The sequence below is a fragment of the Filicampus tigris genome, chromosome 17 (assembly GCF_054856515.1).
Source record: "Filicampus tigris isolate MCC_2025a chromosome 17, RoL_Ftig_1.0, whole genome shotgun sequence".
Lineage (NCBI taxonomy): Eukaryota > Metazoa > Chordata > Actinopteri > Syngnathiformes > Syngnathidae > Filicampus > Filicampus tigris.
The window spans coordinates 9,188,584-9,206,493 of NC_141233.1; the positions used below are offsets into that span (position 1 = coordinate 9,188,584).

Consider the following 17,910-nt stretch of genomic DNA (forward strand, 5'->3'; position numbering starts at 1 on the left):
TCGGGAAATAGTTTAATGCTATTTCTCCTCAAATGAGTATCATATAGTTCTCAGTCTTGGCACGTTTTCAGCTGTCATCGTCAAAAATGTATCATGTTTGTTGAGAAACAAACCTTTGAATTCAAACGGGTCTTTAATTACACTTGATGATGTGTAATAGTGATCCTCGTAGTTTATCCCAATTGATTTGAGAACCTCTTCATTACGAATGGCCTGTTTTTGTCACGTTTCCTGTGAAATTCTCATGAGCTCACGTTTCCCAAGATAGAAATTGCTTCACCGTTGCTTGCGAACGGATCCCTCACACAGCACCATTTGTCATTGCACAACAATGTAAAGATGATGAATGTTTTATGCTTTATTTCATGCTACAGTACTTGCTTTCACATTGGAGTCGCACGCAAAATAATTGCCACATTGGAAATGCTCAGAAGTGATTTACTAATCGCTTCTCTTTTATTTCATGATTTTCTTTTATCAAAAGAATTGCAAACAGTGATGCTGCAAGGGACAATAAAGTAAAAAAAAAAAAATGTTTTCATAGATAATACATCTCACACAAAGTGATGGATGAATCTCCGAACAAAGTGGATGGTGTGTTCCGTCTCTAAAAAGCCAGGGGCAGTGAAAACCTTCAAGTTTCCATTTGTGAGGACAAAACAAACATGCATCAGCTGACAGCTGTGCTTTTCTTAGCCAGTTGCATGATGCATTCCCATACAGCGGCGTGGAAACACTAGCGGGCCCTCCCGTTATCTGCCCCACAACAAGGCTGACTACTCATAGGGTGAGCGTGAGGCGGAAGCTGTGCATGCGCTACATATGACAATCCACATTACTGTCTGCTTGGCAGACAGCCTCAGCTAGGCCATCCCACGGCCCGCAGCCAGAGACGCGCTGCAGCTGAGTTATCATGCTTACTCAAATATTCATAACTGGATAATGAAAGTATAAATAGTTTCCATGTGATACACAAGAGGCTGAGGCAAACAAAACGGCAGCGACTATTCCCTTCGTTTATTGTACAGTGCGTCTACTTTTGAGGACTGTCAATTGTAGTAACTGCTTGTCATTCTTTGCTGTCAGCATTGTAAAGTGGAACCTACTGTTTTGTGCAACATTAGAGGCATATTTTTGTTTGTTTGAGGTCTTTATAGCTTCCACTGTAGCTTTTCAAGTAATTTTGGGATAGCTTCCATAGCTTTGTAGCTTTTCAAGTAATTTTGGTTTGGGTTTTTAAACAGTGTTTCCACATTACAAAGTCATTGCCGTCAGTTATGTCAAATGCTGTTCCGCACATTTATTACAATAGACCTATTGCCTAAGCAACATTGAGCTTCAGACTATGTTTTTAAAAAAGTGAGAATTTTTGAGTCAATTCTTTGCACAATGGCTTAACATAACTTAGAGATATTAATAGTTCAATTCAAATGTTAAATGTTGCACCTACATTTGAAATCTAAATAATTGTAAATTTTAAATATAAATACACATTTTAAGTATACACTGTTGTGTATATATACGTTTCAGGTGGAACTAAATATTGATCTAACATGCAAAATCAAAACGCCTGGAACAAGAAGTACCAAAATAAAAGCTCAAAGAGGTCAGAGTGGTTGTATAGTGTGAAATAATGAATAAAAAAAACCCCATCTCATCCAAAGAAATGGACTCGCGGACATCATTATAGTGATAAAAACTCAAATCACAAACATGTTTAGAGAAACTTAATTTGATTAGTAATTTAGCTTTTTAAGCCTTCAAGTGAACACAACAGATCAAAGTGAGTGAGCTCATTTGTGTCTGGCTGTTGTGGCTACAGGTCATGAGTCCTGCACGCTTCATAAAAGTCGCACTAACTTCATAAAAGTCACACAAAAAGATCAAATGACTTGTCAAATACAGTTTCACAAAATGTGTTTGTTATTTTAGGTAGTTATCACTCTGATCACTGTCACACGCAACACCCTGTGATCTCGTTGAGCTTTTATTTTGGTACTTCAGGTTACCCTTATTTTTGGATTTGCACATTAGTTAAAGCAGCACTGGGCAAGAAATCGACCTTAATAAATGTTTTTTACAACTCTTTTGATGAAACATTGACACTTACACGTACAGTAGTTGAATGGGACTTCATGCCCAGTATCGTTATCGATCAGTATCGTTTTTACCAGCACAAAGCAACTTTGAGGAGGGTGGGATCAACCCTGGCATACAAAAAAAAATACAAATGTCAAGAATTGCTTTACGGCATACTCACTTCCTCCTTTCGCCTTAAGGACGGCTCAGGATTTCACGACACTACGCGCTGGCACCCATGGGAAATGTGGTTGACTTTTGTAAAACACTACCGCTTTTGTCCACATGGCGCCGCCATAATCAACAAAAACTGACATATGACACAGTGTTGCTTTAAATATTTCACTCAAAATATTTACATTTAGGTTCGACATTTAGATTTACATTTAACATTTAAATGTAACTTTTCGATGTAAACAATTGCATTGATAGTATACCACGTTTGTATTTAAAATTTTGATTTAGAGTTAGATTTAATTTCTGTGTCTAGATTTAACATTTGATGTTTTGGTGTAACATTTATTATTTTGATTGAAGCATTTATTATTTGTAAGTTGACATTTTTTTTGGGTGAATATGCAAAAAAAAGTTTTAAAACATAGTTTGTTGCTAAACGTGACAAAATGTTGATGTTATTCTCATTGTGAGGCGCTTTAAGAAAAAAAAACACCCCGTATTTTCTGGTTTCTTTTTATTTAGGTGCGCCTTGTGACAACACGTCCCATCATCTCGGGCCTCCTTGTGTACCATGACCTCTGGTTCTGCCCAGGATGTGGCAGTCGAGCATTTCCTGCGTGACATAGAGAGGCGGAGCAAGCGGCTGCACTGCGCTGTGATTGGCTGCGAGGTGGAGCGACCCCGCAGCGACATGAACCTGCTGTATCGAAAGAGCCGTTTGGATTGGAGGCATAGGGACCAGGATGGAAGCAAGAAAAGGTATACGCTGAATATAAAGGATTACAGGATTTGGGGTTGGGGGATATAAGCCTCTTTGTCAGCTTCAAAGAGTCTGATTCCCACATCTTTATTCCAAGCACAGCTGATAAAGTTAGGCTGGTTAGACATTTGCATAGCAGCACGTCTTGGTTAAGGATAGATGAGATCAACTTCTGTAATGCCAGCAAAATGTCAAGTAGCCCATCCATCCATCCATTGAGAAACAAACCAGTGTGTTGGAAAAAAAGTCGACCGGGATGTGATTTATTCCATTTCTGTTAACAATCGCGTTACAAGACATGCAGGCATTAAAACGGGCTAATTAGATCAACGTAAATTCAGGCACACTTTGAATCAAGTGATGCCGTCACACTTTGTGGCACACGTTGCAGGTGACAATGCAGCTTTTGAACTGTGTGCGCGGGCCTGTGAGGGAGATTTTTTTGCGTCACGTTGCTAGCAAGTGTTTCTGTTCATTTTTTTTTAGGGCAGTTTGTGGCACACTAGAGCATAATTTAACTCGTTGACTAGTGCCGTCTAATGCTTCCTGCGGGGCGGTTGTGATGGGCGTGAAGACATGATGAGAGATGAAAACTGAGACACACTAGGCCGCAGCAGCAAAGGTGAGAAGAGGACACGACCGCCGTTGACTCCAAACGGGACCGGGTCAGAGATGAAGTGGCGCAGGGACATAAGGATGGGAGTTGGGCGAAATAGTGGCAGACTGCAGTGCCGGTGGGTGTGAGGAATGCAGAGGGAGGGACAAAAGAGGCAATATGAAGAAGGCGAAGGTAGAATGTTTGAGATCTGGAATGCCTCTGGAGAGGAATCCCATTTATGAAGCGGAGACGCCTGTGAAGATAAACAACTTTAAGTGTGTTCGTTAGAAAATCCCCCTCACTAATACTGCTGCATTTCAGTACATCTTTGAAAAATAGTCAAATGACTTTTGGAGAAATAATACAATTAAAAACAATTACAAAGAAAAAGTCTTCTTGAATCATGCTTGTGACTGGCTGGCGATTTGCCCCAAGCCACATACAGTATAGCTACAGATAGAAGGAAGCATAATTATATTGTATCACCAACAAAGTACAAAGAAAATCAAAGCGTGGCATTGACGATGGATTAAAATTTCAATCTAATCTAAACAAGAACAGAAGATGTTAGCCTAAGATATTTTTTATATCATGCACAAGGCAACTCCATGTGCTTCACACAACCAAAAGCACAACACCTAAAAACCTTTACAAACAGAACAGCTGAAGACATTCAAAGGCGAAACAAAGAGAACAAAAATATCTTATTCAAATTACTAAAAGAACATACATTGACAACATTTTGTCACTTCTGTCGACCGATGATGACATCGAAGTTGCTCAGGGCTCAGACAACGACCAATTATGGCTCAGCTTCAGAAAACAGGTGAGCCATGATTGGTCGTTATCTGATAGTGTCGTATTATGACTGTGTTGCTTTTGCCTGAAACAAAAATATAAATGAATGGAAAAAAAATTAACAAGAATGTTGAGCCTAACACCGAGTCAAATTCAGAATTAGACGCTAAAAGTGCGCTACTGTGCAAGAAATCACTGCTAACGATGTTATCGCCAACAATAAGGACAAATAGACGTGTTCATACTTAGAGCAGAAGCATTATGCACTTTCAGTCCTTGTGACAGAAGATGAATCACAAGTGTACAGCTCGACTCGAGACAAGCCGTAACTTAAGGCCATCAATTAAAGTGTCATGTGTTGTGTCACATGTCAGTGAGGTCTGTCACAATGAGGACACTCGCAACACTCATTGTCAGCACCCAACCTTAACCTAAAACTTTAAACCACAAGACGTTGACAGATTGCTCCGACACCTGGTTGCATGTTTTCATCTCCAGGAGAACATTTGCACTCAATCGTTTGTTTGAAGTCAATGCACTACTGAACAGAAATTAGCAATAGGCTGCTAGCTAGCTGTTAGGGGCACGATGAGCTACACTGCATTTTCCCAGCAACATCTTGGTCATAGCATAATGAGCAGCTTAAGTAAAGCGGATGACCTCATGTTTTGACTCATAAACGTTTCTTGCATGCACATGATTGGGTCAAAGGTTACAAAATCACCAAATTTCTTTTGTAGTGTTTTATTTGCACACCATGCCTAATGGGACATTTATGTGGAAATATTAATTTAGAATCCAGATAGAGTCCAAATCCATTTGCACATTTCATGTTTATGATTAATAGCTACTGATGAAGATCTCTTTGTGATAAGAAGAGCACACATCATATCATTTGCCCAGTGATGAGATCATTTTATTGCTGGCTTGTTAAATAGCTCCTGAGTAATAAATCTGTTCTGAATGAACATGTGTTAACTCATTATATGCTACAGTTGGAACAGCATGGAGGTAAATGTCTATATAAGGGTTCATATGTCATTGCAACATTTGAAAGAAAATACAACTTTAATTTCCTGAGTGGTGGAGACACATTTATTACTAAGTCTTGATTAATTCTATTTCCTCACCAAAAAAAAAGAAAAACAAAAAAGATGTGTATGCCAAGGAAGAAATTAGAGGCAATGAAGATCATTTCAAAACCTTTTCCATATTACTGGCAAAAGTGCATTTATTTGGTGTTTGCATTGATCCATGAACTCATATTTAGTTGAAACAGGTTTTGTTTTCTACATTTTAAAATCTTTTTGATATGAATCATCAACATCAACATGGCACATCTCGACTGAGGTTTGCCCTCTCCTCCATACGCACGCACGCCAAATATGTCAGATTTCCAGCGCATCTCCTGTGCAGAGCCCCCAACTGGATTTAGGTCTGGGCTCTGACTGGAGCATTTAAAAACTTCCAAACTTTAGCTCTATCAAAGCCATTCTTATGAGTGGATCTAACTCTGATCATAGCGGTAGGAATCCAGATAATGAACACTAGTTACTGCACACTAAATTAGCCTAGAGTAGTGCAGCATGAATTGCTCCAAAAAACAAACAAAAAACAAAGAGGGTTTTGGTTTCAAGATGTTCTAAGTTTCTTCTGGGGGAAAAAAAAATTCCACTTGACAGTGCCTGAAGGAACGGCTCAGCCTCCGTTCTGGTCTAAATTTGGCCCAGTACTTTCTGTGTCCAACGTGAGGAGCCACAAGTATGTGGAAGTACACAGAAATCCGGGGGCATATAGAATACTGTACATCCACAGTACATCGTGATGGCAAAAGAGGATGACAAATTGTGTCTTCCCCCGTGACCACCGACTGGAATGTGGCTCGGGATGCTTGCAATGTTGACCGCATATTGTAAGCTCCAGTTGTCTTCCTCTGTTTCACTGCATCACTGGGATGGCAACCGTTATGTGACCTGTATTCGTACAGTAACAGCTATACTGTCGGCACAGATGTGGCTAGCCAGATGTGATCAAAACAAATAAATACGTGGATTAACAAGTGGATTTAATAACTCTCGGGACAAGGTTTTAGTAATTCGGATGAATTTTAAAGCTTTACAGGCATTTAAGTGAAACGTGAAACAACAGCCTGACATGGTTAAGGGCCATCCAATGGACCTAAATTCTGTGCGAAGTCCAGTCCACAGAATTTCTTACCTTCTTTACCTCTTTATAGGAACCCGACCACTTTTATGGTACATTTACGTACGAACAAGTGGAGGATACCCACTGGGATATATTGTTGCCATGCAATTAGTCCTTTCATCCCGCAGGGAGTCAATTTACACGTAAACGCAGGAAAGAATAAAGTGTCAGGATAATTGAATAAAACTGCATCCAGGAGTCCAGCCCAAATACACAGAGAAACTTGGCGCGAAAGCAAAAACGCAGCGCTGTCAGTCAGAAACAAAAAGCAGCAGCCATTGCACATTTTGTCTGATCTCCCTCACTTTTATTTATTGTTTTGGGAGCTTGCGCCAGTAATGATTCCACGATTTCAGAGAGAAACCGTCAAATGAACAACAATGGTTTCCATGGGAACAGCTGAGAGCGGAAAACAGATGTGGGTTGAGAGTATAAAGGAAAGAGTCCGTGAATTCCATCAGTCCTGTATTCACTAAGAGTACTCTGTTTTGACAGGGGAATTGATTTCCTAATTAAGTGCATTTGAGGGGAGAGTAAATGTGGAGAGGAGGAGATGGGAAAAGACATGAGTGTGAAAGATGGAGGTGACTCTAGGGTCTTCCTTTTTGTACTGAAAAGCCCTGCAGGCAAAGCTGTTGTTTGAAGAGCAGAAAGAGGGGGCGTCAATAAAATAAAGTGGAGTAAATGACTGTTTCGATGATTCTTTCATGCCTTGTTTTTTTGTTTCCCCCCCCCCCCCCCCCCCCTTTTTCTGTCGAAACTGCAGCTCATCCCAAAATGACCCCTCGGCGACTGTCGGCAAAGTCAGGGACTTGGCCTCGTTCCGTCGCCACTTCCGAATGGGCTTCATGACCATGCCGGCCTCCCAGGACCTTTCCCCTCACTCGTGTGCCTCAGCCATGGCGCCGCGCTCGCAGTCCTGCCACGCGGTCGGCGCCGGGGACGCAAGTCTCGAGAACGGAGATTACTCCGACACCCAATCTCAGCACGGCGGCCGATGCCCGCCGGTCAAACCCAAGCGCCACCCTAGCACTCGCCTGACCTCCTCATCGGCTGACGGCAGAGGACCTCCCGAGACGCCGCCGCCTCCGCCGCCCTCCCACTCGCAGGCCAAGCACTCAGAGAAGAAAAATGGTAAGAAGCGGGAGCCCTGGTGCGCGTTATTCTCTGAAAATGATCTTTTCTTAACATGCCGTTCGACCGCTGCAGCCATGAAGAAGTCCGACTCTGGAGACATTGGCTCAAAAAAGGTGCCTCCTTTAAAACCCAAGAGAAGTCCCAGCACCCAGCTCTCCTTCGACCCACTTCCTCCACGTGTGCCTCATTCTGCCGCATCCCTCCCTTTCCAGGGAGCCGACTGTCAGATCCAAACCGGAGAGGGGGACGACGAGCCAGTCTATATCGAGATGGTGGGTCAAGTGTTTACCAGAGAGAGCCAGACCGCGACCCCCCACCCCGTCACCCCCGTAGCCACCACGCCCGATTCCGACTCGGACCAGAGCGAGGCCATCTACGAAGAGATGAAATACCCGCTCCAGGAGAACCGAGAATCTCAGCGACACCTCCCGACCAAACACGAGAAGATGAAAAGTTCCAAACACTACCACGTGACCCCCTCGCCCTCCAGCAGCTCCTCGTCACTGCCGCGACCCTCCTCTTCCTCTCCTTCCTATTCCAAACCCAAAGCTACCGTCTCCATCTCCCATTCGTCCCCGCTACCGTCCTCCGCATCCTCCACCCCCGTCCCCCAGGTCCTATCCACCAGCCCCCACACTCCACGAGCGCCTACTCCCTACCTGCTGCAAGGCAGTAAGTGTGAACCGGAATCCAACACTAAGATCCCTGCCCCTTTCCCAAATCTTCTACAGCACCGACCTCCGCTGCTAGCCTTCCCCCAACCGGCAGCGGCATCCAGCGGGGTGGGAGTGCAATGCAAGGGTTCCTCCTCGGCTTCCTCTAAAATTGGGACTCAAACGTCCAGCGTGACCACTCAAGTGGGCACCTCCGCCTCCTCCTCAACGTCGTCTAACGTTCCAACATCAGGCCCCAAAGAGCCATCGGGAGGAAGTGTCACGCCGCAAGAGAAACACAGCAGAGATTCCCAATTGGGACCGGCCCCCGGACTCAGAGCCAGGAGTCACTCGACGCCACTGCCCCCGTCCTCCAAATCCACGTCACCTTTCTCCCATCACCACCACCACCCGCACCATCGGCCCTCCCACTACCATCACTATCGCAAGCCGGAGAGGGGAGACTCTCCAGCCCCACTCAAGAGCAGCTCTCAGACTTCCACCCAGGCCACCGTGCAGACCCAAACTTCAAATACGGGCAAGGAGGGGAAGTCTGTTAGCTTCCTCTTGAAGACGGACAAAGGGGAAAAGGATAAGGATAGAGACAAGGAGAGGGAGCGGGACCGGGACAGGGACAGGGACAGAGGACGAGATAAGGACAGAGATCGCGAGCGGGATAGCGGTCCCCACTCTTTGCAACTGGACCTTTTTTCTGCCGCGAGCAGTCAAACATGCCAAGGCAGCAGCAGCTCGACTCCGACGCCCCTGTCCTCATCCCATCGCCCTCATTCCCGTCCTCATTTACGCTCGCACACCCCTCACGGCCTGCCGGCTTACAAGCCGCCGTCCTCTGACAGCCCCCTGCTGTGGACGTACCCGTCGGGTGGCTTCCGCAGACCGCCGGCTTACGAGAGCTTGAGAGGAAGCTCCCAGACGCCGTCCTTGCATCAGCCCTCCAGCCTCACATGCGTCGGCGAGGGCGGAGCCAAGGGTAGCGAAGGCTCTTCATTTCTGCAGTCCAAATCCGGCTTCATGCCCTGGGACAGTAGTGCGAGCTTTGCAGGCGACGAAGGGTCTTCCTGGCCCATGCAGAGGAAATTGTCCTTCAGCCACGGGAGCAGGGAAACCGAAAGTAAGTCGCTAGTCATTTCATACACGGCGGTAGCTTGACTTCCAAATGCCAAATTACGAATTTTTTTTTTTTCATCCTCAAGTTGTGCGCTGGGTCGTTTTATTGCTCCGCGCTGCGAGACAAACAAAAGAATATGACATGCGAGCTTCAGAAAAGTGCTGCTAAAGTGAAGTGGAAAAAAAAAAAAAACAGAGAAAAAAAATTAAGGTACTTTAGTGCCCTTGCAAGGAGAGCCACAGTCAGTAATGCACTTTCAGCCTTTCAGTTTATTGAGCGGGACAAACAATCAAACACAAATACAAAATGAGAACGCTCGTAAGGAGCTGCTGTATAGCCATATCTCACTCAAGCCAACTCCAGCCCCTGATGCCAATTACTAGGCCACACCTCTTAAAGGCACCCATCCAGCACACAAATGCTCAGTATTACACTTTATTAAACTCGTTTTTTGCTTTATATCGTTTTTTGCTAAGTAAACATTGACCAATATGAGGGCGCTGGCTTCGTAGATATCGCAATCATAGCGTGCCTGACATCACTCAAATTTGCTCCAAGCTGACTTTCAAATTAAACTAGCAACTGTAGCTTTTTAACAGCCGACCGTTTGACTGTTGGCGGGTAACACTCCTGCAGAAAGTTCAAGGTTCAATACTCCACTCCCGTCTCCCGTTGTCTCTCTCACTTCACTTGACTTTTTAGCATTCAGTCTCCATCCTCTCCGCCGGGAAACACTCAATTCCAAATTGATGATGTAGCAGAGCTCTTGTTACAGGCTGCTAACTCAAAGGCGCCATCTTTGATACGACGAGTAAAATATAAACCACACGAGTAAATTGAGTTGCATATTCGTCACGGAACCAATTAAACTCACAAGTCAAGGCTCGACTATGCGCTAGGTGCATAAAAAAAAAAAAACTGGTAGCGTAAACACTCTTTAAATATTCACTCCCTCTCTCTCTCTCTCCCATGTCAGAAGAAGAAGGACGAGCTTGGAATGGCAGCGCCGATGCCTTATTACGGATGGATAAGGAAGAGTTGGGAATGGGGTTCCGCGGAGTCCCTTCTAGCATCCCAGTGCACTATAGTGGCGCCGCAAGTAGGACCCTTGGTCACTGTGAGTCACTGGTGGGTGCGGACGGCAACCCAGGATTCCGAGCCCTGCCCAGAATCGGGATGCCTCTTCCCTGTCAGACGTTCCCCGCCTGTCGCAACGGAGGTGGGTCGTGAAAAAACCTAATCGCAAATGACATAAGCAGTTTTATGTCTACACTGTGGTTTGTTTCCTCTCCTTTTATTTGCCCTCACATGAAACTTTATACAGCAGCATCATTTCATGGAGAATTTAACAAGCAGCACATCTTTCATCCGTCATAAAAGCCGAAAAGCTCTGAAGCCTCTGACAGTGTCTTTGTCATTCGCCGCATTTTTAAGCAAGGCCTTTCTTCTCAGACTGAACCGCCGCTTACCTTGAGAAATCATCGCAAAGCTTTCATTGACGCAGAACTGGGAAAACACACTTTCCATAAACACCCCGGCGCCCACATCACATCACTCTGATTTTAGTGCTTTTACATTGAAACTGAAGAAGAACCAAGTGTCACTCTGTATTGCTTTCAATGTGACTCATCTGATGTAGGTTATATGTAACGCTTGTTGAGGTTGCTGACGAAAAAGCCAAAGAAAAACAAAGACAATCATCCACCGTTATTTAGAGAACGCTACTGTACATCAGGGGTGTCCAAACTACGACGCGAGGGCCATTGGCAGCCCGCCATCCATTTTTTTAGTGACCCGCAACAAAGATAATTCAGTTTCAGAAACCAAAATGGTTTCTGCCACTTTCTGCTTTAGTGTCAAGGTCCGATTCGTGAACATATCACATTAATGGTCCGCAAGTATGGTCAGCTTACTTACGGATTGCTCTTGTTTTGGTTCTGAATGTGAAAATGGGATTCAGATGCAGCTCAGTGGAGGGTTGGATCTCTTCTAATGAGATACAGCAGCAGCCCACTTCAAAACCTAAATTAAAAAACCTAAACAATTGCCTTATCACCTTTAAACAGAAAGCCTCGACGTAGCATTTTTTTTTTCCAAAAATAACTACAGTGTTTAAAGCTCACATGACAGCAGTTTGAAATGTTGTGCAACTTTATAGGTATATTGTTGCTGAAAATATTGGTTCCGCTCTAAGCGAAAGGCATGTTGGAGGTAAAGTAAAGCCAAATTTGTCAAGTTACAAGTGATGACAACAACATCTCAAGAAAGGCTTTCATATAATAACACTCTGCCTTCTTCTCAGATGCAGACACGAGTAGAACACAATGTACGGCCCACTTGAGCATTCACACCCTCATGTGTTGGAATAATAAAAAAAAAAAAAGTGATATTCCACTGTTCTCATTAGCAAGCACGCCGTGTAACAATGGTGTCTTTGCAGAAGTGGGGCGGCTGGGCCGTTCCTCCTCTGCTGCTGGAGTGAGACAGGTGGGCGGCGGAGACGTCCAGAGGCAGAGCAGTCTACCGGCGCGAGAAGCCCTCAATCAGGTGAATATGCGCTGGCCGACAGTATAACTCTCGACTCTATTAACTCCATTCAGGGCTCATTTCAGACCGAGCATTAATATCGTCCTCATTATTGCCTCCCCTCCTTTTAGAGACAGTGCTTCTGCAGGTCTATTTATAGCTCTTAGATATGCCCACTGAGCAGAATAATGTTCTGGCCTGGCGCAGAACAATAAGAGCAGGTACATGACGCAGGCTCCCACGTAAGCGTCCGAATGTTTGACAATATAGCGGAGGAAGGAACACGCTGTTTTGTTGTGGCGGGCTGCAGTTTTCTTGCAGCATATTCAGCTGGATTCCGGCTGCATAGTAAGTGCTGACGCACTTTGAGAGTGCTGCAGAGACTGTCTGCATGTCTGGTTGGCTCTCCGAGCAAGAACTGATGAAGTGGTGCTACATCCTGGTGGATCTTTGTAGGAACTGCAGCTGTGATCGCCATGGGCCAGTCGGTTGTGGTCATTTTTTAGGACCTTTTTCAAGGGATTCTTCATTTTGATGTGATGCTTACTACACTCTAAGGACAAAAGTATTGGGACACCTTGATGTGATAGGAAGTGTCATAGAATATAACTTATTGGTTCCACTATGCATCAGCTTTTAAGCCTTAAGGTCTTATTTTAGCGCACCATTCTGGTGCTGGAATGCTAGTCAAAAAAAGCACATTCGATTTTTGGGGGGATTTTCTAGTGTGCATTCAGTGCTGAGATTCTCATCTTGTATTTATACATAATCGTCAGATTTGTGTATTAACACCTTTCTATGCATGTACTTATGTTGATTCTTATGTCCCTAATAATGTGCTCTAAAATGTACATTGCACATGAAATTTTGTGTAGTCATGTTAGAGACGATGTTTGTTTTCGACAAAAAAAGCATTTACTTGGTTTGACTGCCAAAAAAGTGATTTTTCCCAAATCGGACCCATAATCCTTGAAGATAAGGGGGAATGAATTTAGTCTCTGACTGAATAAAGGACATGAAATGTGATTTTTTTTTTTTTTTCGTTTTTCTTTCCCCTCCACAATTTAAAAAAGTTCCCAGGCCAGTTGTGGCCTATGGCTCATTTTTTGTTTTGGTCCATTGCATAAAGAGTTTACGAGAGAGTACAAATGTCGAGATATTGTCTTAAATTGAAAATACAAATATAACCGAAAGTTGAAAAAAAACATCACACTTCCTGTTTTAAATACGGTAGGCCTCTCAACTTTTCATAAATGTAACAAAAAAAACAAAAAAAAGAAATGTGCCACTTTAGGTTTGTAAATATATTCCACTGTTGCAGTCAAAGAGATATAGAGAGTGTCTTTGATTTCAATTTGGTTGATCTGGTTACTTGAATTGGTTTTGTGGAAGTGGTCGAGCTCTCCCTTCCATTTGTCTGTCGTGGGAAACATTCTGTTGACCAATTCCTTTTCTTTGCGTTGTGTCACTAGCTGCACGGCCTGTCGCAGCCGCAAGCCTCCTGCAGCCCCAGCAGTCCCAGCGTGTCTCGTCAGCAGCAGCAGCTGCATCTCCACCAGCAGCAGTTGCAGCTCAAGCAGCAGCTCCAGCAGCTTCAGCAACAGCACCACCTGCAGCTGCAGTTCCAGCAGCTGGCCCAGCTGGCTCAGGGTCAGCCCGCCGCCGCCGCCGCCACCGCCGCCGCGGCCTCGTCCGCCGCTGCCGCCGCCGCCGCGCAGACCCAGAGAGACGGCAAGTTGCTGGAAGTCATCGAGCGCAAACGCTGCCTCTGCAAGGAGATCAAGGCTCACAGGCGCCCGGATAAAAGCCTGTGCAAGCAGGACAGCATGCCCATCCTCCCGAGCTGGAGACGGACACCTGAGCCCCGCAAGACTGGCACGCCGCCTTGCCAAAGGCCGCAGGCCGTGGTGTGGGACACGGCTATCTGACAGGAGGACAGTGAGGACGGCGCTGGCTGAGCTGAAGGGGGGTTGCGTCGTTCGACGGGAGTAGTGTGAGGTCAGCCTTTTGTGTGATGGTGGTTGCAGTTGAGGGGACAAAGGTGAGAACAGCAGAGGTACAAACAGGGATTCCGATCTGCATCTTTCCCTTTCGGCGAATCATCCTCTTCTTTCTCTCCATCGTCTGCCAAGTCTTCCCTCACCGCATCCGTAAATCTCCTCTTTGGTCTTCCTCCTCGCCGCCTCTTTCCATCCTCTCTGCTGCTTCTGTCCATGCTCTCTTTTCCTCAGCTCTGTTCCACAATCCCTACTCACTGCTCTGAACAACCCATTCCCCAGACCTTGAAGTTCCTCCACTGCTACTCCCTGTAACCTCGCCATTGCCCTCACACGTGCACCCTGGTGCTGCGACTGACCTTCATTCCTCATGCGCCCGCCTCCGAAGCTTCTCTCGCACCTGCTCCCCGCACTCACCGCACATCCTGTCTGACCTCATCTGTCAATCTGTCCATCACCAGATCAAACAGGGACTCCAATCAAACAATTCAAGTGTCCCTCCCACTTCTAATTGCCAACAATTTTGCCATTATTCTCACTCTCGAGGATGACAGCTTGATAGGGTGAGATCAGAATTGCCAAATTTCCTCCTGACTACTTGACACATAGATTTCTTTTTTTTTTTTTTTTTTTTTTTCTCTAACGCACAGAGAGGAATTAAACGAAGGCACCAGTCAGAGAAGAGCGACATGAGTCCGACATGTCATGTTCTGTGGTTGAGTACAGGTAGGACTCATTGTGAAGTGTTTCTTGAAAATTGTCAATGCATACGAGATGTCTTGGTATCAGTAGATTGTTGTCGTGGATGCAAATAATCGCCGAGGTGTAAAAGCTACCTACTATATCTGTTTGCATAATATTTGTAAATCAAGTTACTTTCTCTACATTGTTTTTTTGGGAATTTTATAGCAATATGCTCCCAGTGCGGGGGCGACATAACTCGCGTCGACTTCTAGCCTATAAACGTACATATCTTAAGACTTGAACGAGTCATATTTACTGTGTCATCCTCTCCATGTCACAATAGACATACAGTCCTGTACATATGCTGTGTAGAGGTGATCATGTTCGAATTTTACATACAGCAGAACTTCACTATGATCACACATGGTTGTATAAAGATGTTTTCTTTTTTTTTTTCTTTCTTTTTTATGTCGAACCGCTTTTCGGTGCAAATGAAAGGGTACAAAAAATTGATCGCTCATTTAATCTGTCCGATAAGATACAACTAATAGGACCGCGAGTGTTGATCAAGTCAAACAGAATGCTGGAACAATCTGCACAACACTTGGGAGGAATCAAAACCCTAATGTACTGTAAATAGATATGTACAAGTGTATTGAAAATGTAGCAATTATTTCCATTTTCATACTTGTAATCAATACATATTATGTAGCATATACTGTATAAACTTTGTTCACTTGTTTTTCTAGGAGTATTTTATCTGCTGCAGCCAGTCCTTGCATTACTTAGAGTTCTAATAAACAGTAAAAGCCCTTGAATTTGAGGCGCAGCCCAACAGTTTATTTATGCAAGATTCCCTTTAAGATCAGTTTCATTTATGCATTTTATTGTTTATTCTTACAATAGTCGTCATTTGTGCACAGAGTTCAACAGCTTGTCATCTACTTGCTGCTATCTTAATGAAACGACTGATGTTGTTCATTCACGGTGTCGCCAAGAGGCAACATGGTTAATATTCTGTGCTCATTGTCACATTTTTTTTTTTTTTTTTTTAAAATATCGAAAAGCCACGTGAACTGGACTTTTGAAAAGTGAGCCCTTCTGTAAAAGTATAAGGCGTTTGAATGTCTCTTGGTGGTTGTTGTTTTTGATAGTTAGCACCAAAATGTAACCCCGTGAGAAGAAGACCTACCTAAGTGTTGGAGAGTCACTGCTTGGCCTTTTTGTTTTAGTTTCGCCTGCGCATGTTCGTTTCTTTTTTTTTTTTTTTTTTTTTTTTGACGACAATTGGCATCAATGTTTAAACAAACACAAGCCAGGTTGAAGGAAATGGGCAAGTGCAATGCATGCAGAGACTCTACACACACACACACACACACATGATGATATGATCTTAAATATTGTGCCCAACTTGATTTCTAATACCAACAAATCACCTTACTGCGGTTCCTTTTCCACTGACTAATAATGAACCTAGGGACCGTTTCCAGAACTAGTTTACAGAAACTGTTGGTTTTGTGTGTCTACTAAAACAGTGGCCATTATATGAGTGCCATACTATATTGATATGGTAAGATACGGTGTACCTTGGAAATCACTGTAGTGCTATATTTGCATTGATATTGTCATTCAAATAAATTTTATATAATGAACTTTACACAAGTAAATGTAATTTTTTTTTTCTTCCCGATCCGTTTTTTTTTGCTGCCTGGTCTATGTCGTGTGCTCCCGTGCGCTGCTGCAGTACATGTTGCAGCACCAATATCTTCCAAGTGAGGGCACAATGTACACTCTGCATTGCTTAGGGGTGTATCCATCAATATAATTCCCACTGCAACAATTTGTTTCATATTTATTATCGATTATTATCTTTGTGATCCTAAATAGCACACATCGTAAGAAATAATGGATATGACGCAATTGGCCTACTTGTTTCCATCAGCATGTTGAGGTTAAAGGCCATTCAATCCCATGGGTTCAGGCACAAATTTGGGATCTCATTCAGCTCCACCCTCCTCCTCTAACATCCTTGAATAAGCCTAGTGATTATCTGAGGAGGAAAATTGGGAATGAAAAGACTTCATGCATATGGCAATTAATGAGCTTTATTAAGAAATATGAGCTAAATCTCTTTTGTGCTTATATGGTAAATTGCACTGCAAATGAAACACTAAAGGGATCATTTACACAGAACCTACAGTCATAATGGATTTCTTCAATGGCAAACTGCAGGCTTGTGGTGCTGTGTCCTTAAACAGACGTACTGTACACATTCATTGGGATATTTATTTACAAATACAGCATTATAACTGTAAAGAGTCAACTAATACTAAGATGTATTAATTTATTTAGAATATTTCTTTGTACTCTGTATTGAATGTAGAATATATATCGGAAGGACAAAAAGTGAAAACTGCTGGATCTAGTGGGGTACTGTCACCATTACCCCTAATAATAACTACTAGGAGTAAATAACTATGGAATACATATTGTTAAGGAAGAAATATTGTGGCGACTGCTGGGTTGGGATTGGTGTGTTGACCAATCACAGCTGTTTAGTGGCGTGTTAAATCATTAATAAATCATATAATGTTTATTTGTAAAACACCCATACATCCATCCATCCATCCATTGTCTATACCGCTTATCCTCACAAGGGTCGCGGAGAGTGCTTGAGCCTTTCCCAGCTGTCTTTGGGCAGTAGGCGGGGGACACCCTGAATTGGTTGCCAGCCAATCGCAGGGCACACAGAGACAAACATCTGCACTCACAATCACACCTAGGGGCAATTTAGAGTGCTCAATCAACTTACCATGCATGTTTTTGGAATGTGGGAGGAAACCGGAGTAACCCGGAGAAAACCCGCACAGGCACGGGGAGAACATGCATACTCCACACAGGGAGGCCGGAGCCGGGATCGAACCCACGAACTCTGAACTGCTAACCAGTCGACCACCTATTTGTAAAACAATTTTCTTATTAAAAAAATGTACAGTACTGTGCTCCCTTGAGTTGTGGGTGTTTTTCGAGATATGGGCCAAAGTTGGGCCAATTTTCTTTTTTCCGGTTCGACTTTGAGCAAAAATTTGAGATGGTAGCGCTGTATGGTAGCAGTGAACTCAACTCAGCTCGCTACACAACAAGCAACTGTTTGACATAGTGAATGT

The 17,910-nt window shown here is 43.9% G+C and overlaps 1 protein-coding gene across 2 annotated transcripts in view; it reads left to right on the forward strand.

Annotated features, from left to right (window-relative positions):
* Positions 1 to 17,481, forward strand: part of nyap1 (neuronal tyrosine phosphorylated phosphoinositide-3-kinase adaptor 1) — a 40,612-nt gene extending 23,131 nt beyond the window's left edge. For both annotated transcript variants that reach the window (XM_086056995.1, XM_086056996.1), the window contains 6 exons: positions 2,779 to 3,015; positions 7,384 to 7,751; positions 7,827 to 9,539; positions 10,513 to 10,755; positions 11,977 to 12,083; positions 13,535 to 17,481. In XM_086056995.1, coding sequence (XP_085913121.1) covers positions 2,828 to 3,015; positions 7,384 to 7,751; positions 7,827 to 9,539; positions 10,513 to 10,755; positions 11,977 to 12,083; positions 13,535 to 13,990 — 3,075 coding nt within the window. In that variant the 5' untranslated portion in view covers positions 2,779 to 2,827 and the 3' untranslated portion in view covers positions 13,991 to 17,481. The remainder of the gene's footprint in view (positions 1 to 2,778; positions 3,016 to 7,383; positions 7,752 to 7,826; positions 9,540 to 10,512; positions 10,756 to 11,976; positions 12,084 to 13,534) is intronic.
* Positions 17,482 to 17,910: the final 429 nt, after the last annotated feature.